This window comes from Trichosurus vulpecula, chromosome 7 (assembly GCF_011100635.1).
Source record: "Trichosurus vulpecula isolate mTriVul1 chromosome 7, mTriVul1.pri, whole genome shotgun sequence".
In the NCBI taxonomy this organism is placed as follows: Eukaryota; Metazoa; Chordata; class Mammalia; order Diprotodontia; family Phalangeridae; genus Trichosurus; species Trichosurus vulpecula.
The window spans coordinates 47,596,337-47,608,393 of NC_050579.1; the positions used below are offsets into that span (position 1 = coordinate 47,596,337).

Consider the following 12,057-nt stretch of genomic DNA (forward strand, 5'->3'; position numbering starts at 1 on the left):
ATATCTATATATATATCTTGAAAAACCTTAAAGTACCATATAAATATTACTGCTCGTCTTCCTGGAATCTGGGTCCATTATCCACCCAAACCATCGGATCCTTTGAGGTATTCCCTACCAGCAAGCAGAGAGCTGACTGGCTGCCCATCTCTTGTTGCTTTCATCTTCCTCCTTCAAGGATCCATGATTTCATTGGTGGGAGTACACTCTCCAGTGATGCAAATCTTGACTGGTCTACATCTTCATAGATGGTTGGAAGAGCTCCTGTAGACTCAAAAGTGTCATCAACTCATCGAAGCTTCTGGAAACAAGTCTCTCTGAACTCAGCTAACTGAACTAGTCCTCAAATGATAAATAGGACATATATCACCTAGCCCGTACTCGAAGCCTTTGCAACCTGAAGTCTTTTCAGCTTGCCCACAGTTGATATAACCTTTGGAAATCCACTATCACCTTCATTCTGCAGGACACACAGGCAAAAATGCATATTTTGAAATAGCTGAAATTTTAACAGACCTTAGCCCCCTCGACTTCTTTTTCTGGGGTCTGCTAAAGGAGAAGGTGTGAATGAAAATCACAGATGCAACACACTTGATTGAACGCATAAAGAGCGAGTATGCTAAAATTGACAGCAGTGTGGAGTTATTGCATCGAGTTCATGTGAATCTTGCAAAGCGCATCAACCTTTGCATCACAAATGATGGAAATCATATTGAAGATGTTATTTGTTAATATTCCAATTTAATAAAATGTTGAAAATTTCATTCATTTCTTGAAAATATGCATTTTTGCCTATGTGTCCAGACTTTAGGAACACCCTGTACAAGGAGGCACGGGGATGGAACTTGAATGATGTTAATTGTTAATGATAAATACGTCATGATTTTGAGTTTTAATACTAATGACTCATTCAAGCATGTTATGAACGTATCCTGGCTCTCAACGGATCTCTCCTCTTTTCTCTCTTGTCTGCAGAGGTGGTGGTGGTGCAGCTTGAGAAGAGATGGGTGATTGGAGCTTCCTCGGGGAGTTCCTGGAAGAAGTCCACAAACATTCCACCGTGATTGGCAAGGTCTGGCTGACTGTCCTCTTCATCTTCCGCATGCTAGTGCTGGGCACAGCAGCAGAGTCCTCCTGGGGGGACGAGAAAGCCGACTTTCAGTGTGACACATTGCAACCTGGCTGTGAAAACGTCTGCTACGACCAAGCCTTCCCCATCTCCCATATCCGATACTGGGTGCTGCAGATTATCTTCGTCTCCACGCCATCCCTGGTGTATATGGGCCATGCAATGCATACTGTCCGCATGGAGGAAAAGCGAAAGCTGAAGGAGGCTGAGAGGGCCAAGGAGTCCAAGGGCACAGACACCTATGAGTACCAGGCAGAGAAGGCTGAGCTGTCGTGCAAGGAAGAGCTAAGTGGAAGGATCATCCTGCAGGGCACTCTGCTCAACACCTATGTGTGCAGCATTCTCATCCGCACCGCCATGGAAGTGGCTTTCATCGTGGGGCAGTATCTCCTCTATGGGATCTTCCTGGAAACCCTGCACATCTGCCGTCGGAAACCCTGCCCTCACCCTGTCAACTGCTATGTGTCGAGGCCCACCGAGAAGAATGTTTTCATCGTATTCATGCTGGCTGTGGGGGGTCTGTCCCTCTGCCTTAGTCTGGCTGAGCTTTACCATCTGGGCTGGAAGAAAGCCAAGCGCCACTTCACCCAGACTTGCCCTGGCGCGGTGGAGGCCAGCCTGCCTCCTCCTCGGCCCGGGGCGGTCCAGAATTGCACGCCACCCCCAGACTTTAATGAATGCGTAAAGGGCGGCTCCAATGGAAAGTTCTACAGCAGCCATTTCAGCGATAACGTCGCCTCCCGGCAGAATACCGACAACTTGGCGACGGAACGAGTCCAGGGCCGGGGGGAGGCCGCGGAACGGGCTTTTCTGCACATGCAGTACGCCGAGGAGCCCGAGGTGGCTAATGGGGTTTCCAACGCCCACCGCCTCCCCCATAGTTACCACGGTGATAAGCGCCGCCTGAGCAAGGCCAGCAGCAAGGCCAGGTCAGACGACCTGTCGGTGTGATCGTGCTCAAGACCGTCCAATGGGCGTGTGGGTTTGGGGGGAGGGCTGGGAAAAGGGATACATGTCCATGTTGAGCCTAAGCGTTAGGTAGGGGTCCTCGGTTTCCTCTCGCTTCCCTGCTGGTTTTTTTTTTTTTGAGAGAGAGAGCTCTGTTCATAATAACCTTGCTCTTTTCTCCAGAAACAGGGAGGAAGAGGAGAAGCTGGACACCGTACCTGTAGTGCTTGTGGGGGGCCATAAAAAGAGTTCCCTTCTTATCTTCACACACACTGAAGGTACACAGTAAGGACATTTCAACAGGCCTGAAGTGGGCAGATTGGGGCTGGGGAGTGATTGTGGGATGGGATACTTTGCAAAATCATTCAAGGTTCCAAGTTTTGATTTATGCCACCATACAAAGGGCATGCTATTTGCCCACTTTGCCAAGAACATGCAAGAGGGCCCAGAGTAGCCTTCACAACCTCAGCTGCCCCCACCTCATCCCCATGTTTACCACAGCTTTACAAGTACCACCTTGGCAAGTCTTGGTAAAATGCCAGGCCCCACTGAGTCTTTTAAGTTTTCTCAGACATATTTGTTCCCATTGAGGTTGGTCTGTGAGATCCACGGTGAGCCCATATAGATCCCTTCCAATGGCATGAGCCTGGGCAGCTTCCATCAGCCACATTTCCCAAGGTGCTGTCTCCACAAGGCTGCTCCTTTGGGCGGAGGTCAGGAGCCCACATATTGTCTTGGTGTGTCCCTTTCCTCTTCCGGACTTAAAAACAGGCTCTTGGACCCTTAATCTTGGCCAACAGCTTCACTTTTGCAAGTGCCTCCACACCAATGCCTGACTTTGTGATATTGGAGGGAAATACTTTCTTGTTCATGTTGTCTACCCAGGGATATGTTCATTCTACCAGTGTACCTGCCCCTGCACTAGTTTACTGGGCAAATTGACTTTACTTGAATTTTTGAAACCACCCATATTACAACTTACTTTGCATCTCAATCAGTTGTTAGAAGCTGTTCTTTCTTCTCCCTACTCTGGGCTGCTTCCCATGCCCCATCCTCCCCAAGAACCAAAGGTCATGTCAATAGGAATGCAGGTGGGGAACTATAGTACCCCCACCAGTGATCCTTCTTTGGGATACTGATCACCAGTGGTGTATCTTCGTATCTTTATGAAAACAAATTCCAAAGGGGCATCATGCTTCTCAGAGGTAGATCCAAATAGTATTGCTATGAACCAAAAAGAGAGGTTGGCAGGAGGTGGGGTTGGGGGGGGGGTGAGAGATGGAGGAAGCACACTGGAAAGATCCACTCTGCATCCTCTATCTTATTTCTCCTGAAGACTTTCAAGTTGGTGCCCATGGGAGGTACGAGACCACCAGCTGTGTGGAGGCATCCAGATCTGTGATCTCCCTGAAGAGGTTTGGTTTGAGGACAGCAGTAACAAGGCTTTCCCATACTCCTGTGGGAAGGGGCCACAATTGGGAATATGGAAGTTCTATTTTTTCTCCTTATAGTACCTACTTATTAGATCCAGTGTGGTCTATAGAAGAGGCCCCCTTGGAGCTGCACAGATCTGCCTGCTTAGGCCATCCCTTGGGGTGGTCCCCCAACCAGACAGAGGAGGACTTTCAAAACTGGACAGTGGGATTCAGAGAGGAAAATCATCCTCTGCCTTCCTGCCTTCCTCTTCCTAGCAGTGAGCCCCACCCACCACTCCTGCTATATTTGTAGCCTAAGTGCCTAAGTGGGTCCGCATAAGTGAGGTAGGGGCAAAAGACAGGGCTTATGAGCCTAACCAAGAAAGGAAGAGCTGGTCATTTCTGGCTTCAAATGCAACTCTTAAGTGTTATAATTCCTTTTTATCTCTTGATGTCCTTTTGATTTGGGGAGTTTCTCTTTTTTCTTTCTGGCTCTGGTTTTATGAATTGTTTATTCTTGAATCAGAAACTCTGTGAGGTTTCTCCTTGATAGCGTTGTTTTTGTTGCTGTTTTTTTTAGCAAGGAGAAAGGCTTTGATTTATGTATTTGTTTTAATAAAAGCTGATCTGGCATCCTTTTCTTCTGTCTGTCCCTTCAGTGATGGGCTCCGGGTGACAGGGTAAGGGACAGAAGAAGATCACATGGCCTTCCTTCTCAATTGATTGATAAGTCCCTAGTGAGCACCCACCATAAGCTCAGAAATCCTGCCAGACCCAGATGGATACAGAGGACTAAGAAGTACTCCTGGCCCTCCAAGGTCTAGGGGGAAGAGAGAAATCACATAAACATGGAACCATTTGAGAACAACAAAGTGCTAAACTGGTTTACCAACTCAAGCCTTGAAGGGCATTCAAGGAAGAGAGAAATCAGTATGGGAGAGAGAAACTAAAAAAGGCTTCAAGGAAGCAAACTTGAAAGATGAAGTTGGGATTTCAATTGGGCAGATGGAAAAAACGAAGGAAAGGCATTTCATTTGAGGGGAGGCCATAAGCAAAGTCTTAGAGGTGGGATTGATTATTGTTCATCCTTCGTTCTAAATGACAGACAAGTCATTTAACCTCTCAAGGGAAGTTTCCTCATCTGTAAAATAAGGGTGGGGAACAATCATTTATATAACACCTATCATGTGCCTTGTTGTTGTTCATCCTTTGTTTTTGAAGAGGACCGATGACATCAGGAGGGTGATGACTTGCGTGCGAATTGGATTTAAGTGAGGCAGAGCTGTGCAAAGTCATCAGCCTCACTCTCTCCTGTTTTGGAGGATGGAAGAGAAGTCCTGATTAGTCAACAACCATTTAATGAGCACCTACTATGTGGCAGCCCCTGTGCTGAGTGCTGGGGAAACCAAGAAAGGTAAAAACAGCCCCAGCCCTTGAGAAGTTCACAGGCTATTGGGGGAGACAACATGCAAACAAACAGGATAGAAATAGGATAAATTGGGGAGAATATTGGAGAGAAGGTTCTAGCTTTAAGGGAGATAGAGAAAGGCTTTTTGCAGAAGGTGGGATTTTAGGTGAGACTTGAAGGAAACCAGAGAAACCAGGAGGAGAAGATGAAGAGGGAGAGAATTCTAGGCATGAAGGACAGCCAATCGAAATGCCCAGAGTTGGGAGATCTTATGGGGAGGTCTTGTGTGAGGAGCAGAAAGGAGGCCAGTGTTATTGGATTGTAGAGTATGTTTAGGGGAGTAAGGTACAAAAAGCCTGACAAGTTAGGAGGAGTCCAGGTTATAAGGGGCTTTAAAACCCAAACAGAAGATTTTATATTTGATTTGGAGGTAATAGGGAACCAATGGACTTCATTGAATAGGGGGCCGAGTGACATGGTCAGTCTTATGCTTTAAGAAGGTCACTGTGATGGCTTTGTGGAGGATGGACTGGAGTGGGGAGAGAGAAGACAGGAAGACCAACCTAAAGGGGACTGCAATAGTTCAAGCTTAAGGACATAGACCAGGGTGATAGCAGTGTCAGAAGAGAGAAGCAGGCCTATGTGAGAGATGTTTTAAAGAGAGAATCGATAGGACCAGCAATAGAATGGATAGGGGTGTTGTTGAGAGAGAGTGAAGAGTTGAGGACTACCACTATGTTGTGAGCCTGGATGCCTGGGAGAATGGTAGCGCAGAAAGAATGTGTCATAGGAAATAAAGTTGAAAAGTCCCCTCACTCTTTAAATGCTTAGCATAGAATCTTGCATATAGTAGGTGCTTAATAAGTGTTTATTAATTGATTTATTAAAAATCAGGGCTTGATTTATTGTTTTGTTAATTGTCTAGTCTCCTCACTCTTTAAATGCTTAGCATAGAATCTTGCACATAGTAGGTTCTTAATAAGTGTTTATTAATTGATTTGTCAAAAATAAGGGCTTGGTTTATTTTGTTAATTGTCTAGACTTAAGAAAATGACAAAAAATATTAATAATGTGATTAAACTCAAAGGTATGTCATGTATACTTTTTTTTTCTGGGAGATCTGGTTGTTAAATATTTACCAACACACACCTGGAGGGGACTCCTGTACATTCACAGATAACAAGAAAGGATTAAATAAAATGGGGAAGATTAAGGAGATATGTCAAGTTGCTAGGAGAGGTGTGAGTGTATGGGATCATGAACATCAGTGGGGCAATTAGCCCCAAGCAGAAGTGTGGAACAAAGGTGATGGAAGGTGAAAATAGAAAAGTGTCTTACATGTGGAGCATAGGAGATGACAGGGTTCATGGTGAATAGTTTCCATTTTTTCCCCAGCAAAATAGGAAGCAAAGTCATATGTTGGGGCAGTGAGGCAAGGGGTAGGGAAGACAAAAGTAATATGAAGGGAAAAGAGAAGATTTATAACAGTCATTCAGAGATTATAATAGAGAAACAATCACAAGGGTCACTGGGTAGAGAGACCGGAGGTCATGGGAAGAGCAAAGACTGGGTTAAGGAAGAGTGACTTAGAGGGAGAGATGGAAGGGTAACAGATTAGGATCATTTATTAAGGACCTCCTATGTGCCAAGCACTGTGCTAAGCCCTAGGGATATAAAGAACAGAAAAAAAATAGACCCTGCCCTCAAGATACATCCGTTCTAATGGGTCAGACAACCCATTCTCTAGTAAGGAAATTCCATAGCCTTCCTTGGTAATAGCCTAGCATTTCCTAGTCTCGGACTCATAAGATGCTCATGCAGAACCTTGGACATCACCTAGTCCAACAACCTCATTTTACAAATGAGGAAACCAAGCTACCGTCCCATATCTCTCTTCCATTTCACTGCCAAATTCAGAGGAAAAAAATTGTTTATTCCCACTGTTCCACTAAACTTCTCAACTCTATAACCTAATCATTGCTCCTAGGGCAAGGGGTTATTTGCCCTCTGTGGTGTTTTACTAATGTACTCTTACTGCTTGGATATGGGTGGTTCCATACATAGAGGTGTTGTATTTGTCCTTCATTTTCAAGGAAAACCATGGCATCAGGGAAATGATGACATGACTAGCAGTGGACTCTGATTTGAGTGAGGGAGGGCTGTGCAAGGTCACCAACCTAGAAAGAGAGTCACATACCTAGAGGTTCAGCCAGTTCCTAACTAGTGCTAGGATTATCAGAGGGTCTTTATATCAGGTTCTTACATTTTACATTACATTGCCAGTATCATGGTTATTTCTCTTGGTTATTATCATTCTTCCATAAAAATAATGGAGGCCCATTAAGTCCCCAGGGAAATTTTTATCAGCATGAGTGATAATAAGGAAGATGGAGATCATTGAGGATGGGGGAAAATTCTGGAGCCTCTCCAGGAAGTTGGAGGTAGGTGAGGAGGAGTGAGGGAATTATTTGGGCTGACTTGCCCCAGTGACTCCTCCAAATGGTGATCCAGTTTAACTTCACATTCTTTTCTAACTCACATGGACCTAAACAGCTGACTGGGAGTTCTTTGAATATACCTCCAAGTCCTGATAAATGCTAAGTTTGGCTCTTGAAGGTATTTTATCCCCTTCAGCTGGCCTACCGTCCCCCTACCTGATCCGTGACCCCACAGTAGGGCAGTCTTGTGAGGATCAGATATGCCAAGTCTGGTTCTAAAAACAGAAATTCAAGAAATCTGTAGAATGAAGGACTCTTACTTGCTCAGAATTTATGCCTCCTCTCCTCACAGAAGTAATAGGAAAACATTTCTGATTACTTCTTAGCAATTCAACATAAGCCAACTATGCAGGGTTGCCCCAGGAAAATTTATGAAATGTGTCCTCTGGTGCTTCCAGCCAGACCTTTGTGCCACCATTTGTCCAGAGATTCTTAACCTTTTTTTTGTAGACTGTATGGTGAACCCTTAACAGAATAATCTTTTTAAAGGTATAAAATACGTAGGATTACAAAGGAAACCAATTATAATGGAATACAATTAATTGAAAATTTTTTTAAAAAAAGGTAATGGACCCCAGATTAAGAAGTCTTATTTTCGACCCTTGATTATGACTCCTCTCTACCCACCCTCGGGCATCCCACCCACTTCCTGGTCTCTCCAGTCTCCCTCTAATCAAAGCTAACACGAGGAGAGGATGTGATTGGAATGTATTCCCTCCTCACCTACAACTCAGAAATCTTTAAGCTTCCTCTAAAGTTTAGCTCTGGGGGTAACAAGGTCAGACCCATGCATGATCATTTGTTGGGTCCAGGAGAGATCAGTCAGTCATCTCTATTCTGCAAGTGAACTCCTTTAAATAGGAAATAAAAATTTAGTGGGAAGAACCAAGTACCAAAGAGCTGCCTTGGATACAACTCAAAGAGAGAGACTTCAATATGGCTTTTTATCAGTGTCAGAAAATTCTGTTCACCATGACATGTGAGTGTTCTTATTTTGTAATACATCACAATGCATTTGCCACAATGCAGGCTCAAAGTCTCATGTTGATAGTGACCCATGGGGTATCTGATTTTAAAATGCAGAAGGAGCAAGTACTTCAATCCAGTTCTATGAGGGGTGGTCTGAAAGGGGAGTCAAGATTTTGAAACAGGAAGGAATCTGCTTCTGACTGAAGGAAAGGGCTGGTATGATGCAGATGGGCTCTAGGAAAGAGAGTTACTGCCACTGGTGATATGGATCAGAGGACACAAGCACAACACACATACGCACACATTAACATACAACAAAAGGGGAGTCAAGATTTTGAAACAGGAAAGAATCTGCTTCTGACTGAGGGAAAGGGCTGATGTGATGCAGATGGGCTCTGGGAAAGGCAGTAACTGCCATTGAGGTCTCATGGCCACTGGTGATATGGATCCGAGGACGCACACACACACAACACACATGCACACATTAACATACAATAAAAGGGGAGGAGGGAAGCTAAGCTGTAGAAAAAGGCAGAACCAGCCTTAATAAGTGGTTAATGAATATTCCCTCATGAGAACTGAACAAGACAGAGAGTAGTTGGCCAACAGCCAAAGTAAGACTTTCAGAGATCCGGAGTGGTTGAGGATTCCAGAAGGAGGAAATAGGTGACTGAAAAAAGTACTTTTGAAAGATTGAAACTCTAGCTCCTTACAGATCTTAAAACCTATTTGGGGCCACCATCTATACTGATTAATGCTCTTTGCCCCTATTATCCCATCTTGGATCTCTTCCTCTATAACCAAACCATATTGATCACATGACAAAGAGTGTGAAAAGGGGACAATTTACTTAAATAGTGTAAGAGAAAAATATGTTAATAAGAATAGCTAGTATTTATTCTGTGCTTTAAGGTTTGCAAAGTACTTGACGAATGTGATTTCAACACTGTTTTTATAGAAGAGGCAACTGTAGTAAACAGATTAAGTAGCTTGCACATGTGTCTAAGGTAGAATTCAAACTCAGGTCTTCATGACTTCCAAACCCATCTCTGTATGTAGTACACCACCTCACTCCCTCACATGAAACAGCAAATAGCTCTAATACCTATGGCTCATACTAAACCACTTTCCAACCCTCAGGAATAAAAGGTGATAAGCAGAAGTATGCTGGAGCCTGCTCAAACTTGCTTTCTGGAGCTATTATATTTTTAACGTGAGCACGTATGCCTTGGAAATCAGCAAATTTGTCAATCTATCTATCTATCTATCTATGCTGCACCAGCCTGTATTATTATTACCTAAGTGTCACAGGACAGTCAGTATTGAACCTAGAGTCCAATACCATGCATATATGTATGTTTGCATGTAATGTGTATGTACACATATGTATACATGTGAAAGAGAGCAAGAACATAAGACACAAGATATAAGGATAGGAAGGAACCAAATATATCATCTAGCTTGACTTCTTCATTTTACAAATGAGTAAATTGAGGTCTCTAGAGGTTATCTTAGCAAATCAGCAATGCTACCCGAGCTATGATTGTGCCAATAAATATAAGGAACCAGAGGAGGGAGCTATTAGGAAAGAACAGCAGCCATGGAATCCTAATTTTCAAAGATTTATTAGCTTGTAAGAATCTTAATTATGAAGCCCTTAATCAAGAGTCTGTCAATTAAGCTTCATTAATCTCAGTAGCTATACTCATACACACAGAGATTCATTCATATTCCCATTCCCATTCATTCACATGTTCACACGTCTACCTAGTCAATAGTGTCTAGACTTAGACTGATTGGGGGTAGGAAGTAGTCACTTAGTTTCCTCAGTTTCCCCATCTATAAAAAGAGGATAATAATAGCACCCACCTCACAAGAATGTTGTCAGGATCAAAGGGCATAATGTATCTAAAGTGTTTTGCAGATTTGAAAGGGTTATATAAATATCAGCTATCACCATTGATATATTTCATGGAGAAACGGAGGAATTATCTGATAATGAATGGTGCATGGAAACTTCAGAAAAGAATTCTGATTTACAAAATTGTTTTCTTCTCAAACCTGTGGACATTGCTCAAAAGGTCCTGTCTCATACTGACATCTTGTCCCAAAAATTTGGGGATGATCCAACCTTATTTGTCCAGTTCTTCAACCGTGATAGCCTGGACAACTTCCCCCTTTGTTTTCAAACATTCCCCACCGGACATCTGGATTCAGACCCAGCCTTAGGTGCTTACTAGTTGTGTGACCCTGGGTAAGTCACTAACTCTCTCTTGACGTAAATTTCCTCCTCCATAGAATGAGGGAGCCAAACTTCACAAGCTCTAAGGTCCTTTCCAGTTCTGATTCTATGGTCTGATAATCTCATACTCCTTGTTGTCTTGGAAGTTTCCAGGTGCAGTTGTCTTCCTTGTAGTGATAGGCTGATTTTCAGCAGCCCTTTTGGACAATCATGAACCCTTGTTCTAGTTACACCTTCCACAGGGTTTAAGAATATTCACAACTGATCCAACCATTTTGGAGCGCAATCTAGAATTGTGCCCAAAGAGTTATTAAACTGCCTATACCCTTTGACCCAGCATTCCAATACTAGGTCTATTTCCAAAGATGGTTCGGGAGAAAGGAAATGAATCTACGTGTTCGAAAATCTTTGTGGTGGCAAAGAACTGGAAATTGCAGGGATGGCTATCAATTGGAGAATGGCTGAACAAGTTATGGTATATGATTGTGATGGAATAGTACTGTGCTATAAGAAATTTGGAGCTCAATGATCTTAGAAAAACATGGAAAAATTTGCATGAAATAATGAAGAGTGAAATGAGCAGAACCAAGAGAACACTGTATACAGTAATGGCAATATTGTTTTAAGAAAGTCAATGGGTTATTTTGACTATTACAAATGACTAAATTAACTATGGAGCACTTGTGAAGAGAGAGGCTATCTGCATCCAGAGAAAGAACTGATAAATGGAAGTGCGTTTAGAATAATTTTACACAAACATACATACATATATGTATGTATGTGTATGTATAGATATACATATATATGCACATCTATTTGTGTCCTATGGTAGCCATCTCTAGGGTGGGGAGGGGGGAGGGAAGGAAATAAAAGCAATTTACATGATAATTTTGTTGTATATGTTTGAAAAGAAGCATAGTTTTACGTGCAGTTTTATGTGCAATCATATTTTTTATTGTACTGTGTCATGGAAATGCTTGTTCTATTCCATAATTAAAAATAAAAGAAAAAAGAATATTCACATAATTTGATCTTCAAAAGGATTAATTCAATTCAACAAACATTTTTAAGCATCTATAATCAATTTGGTTAGACATAAAATTTAATTAAGACACAACTCCTTTCTCTAATAGAACTTGGGATCCCATTTCCAAGTCTTTGCATAAACTGTATCCCATGCCTGAAATGCTCTCCCTCTTCCCCACTTGGGATTCTTAGCTCCTTTTAAGAGTCCTTTTAAGGTGTCTATACAAGGCCTATCTCAATCCATCTTAATTTGTGCATATGAAATTATTTTGCATTTTTTGTAGAGTCTTTGTATGTATTTAATTGTATTCATGTTGTATTCTCCCCACCTATATCTTCCCCATCAGAATATAAACTCCATGAGGGCAGGAACTGTTTTCATTTTTGCCTCTGCATCCCCAGTACTTGGCGTATAATTAACA

At 42.7% G+C, this 12,057-nt stretch overlaps 1 protein-coding gene across 1 annotated transcript in view; it reads left to right on the plus strand.

Moving 5' to 3' along the window:
• The window catches only part of GJA5 (gap junction protein alpha 5), a 35,947-nt gene extending 31,814 nt beyond the window's left edge, over positions 1-4,133 (plus strand). The window contains exon 2 of the mRNA XM_036767662.1: positions 976-4,133. Coding sequence (XP_036623557.1) covers positions 1,004-2,080 — 1,077 coding nt within the window. The 5' untranslated portion in view covers positions 976-1,003 and the 3' untranslated portion in view covers positions 2,081-4,133. The remainder of the gene's footprint in view (positions 1-975) is intronic.
• Positions 4,134-12,057: the final 7,924 nt, after the last annotated feature.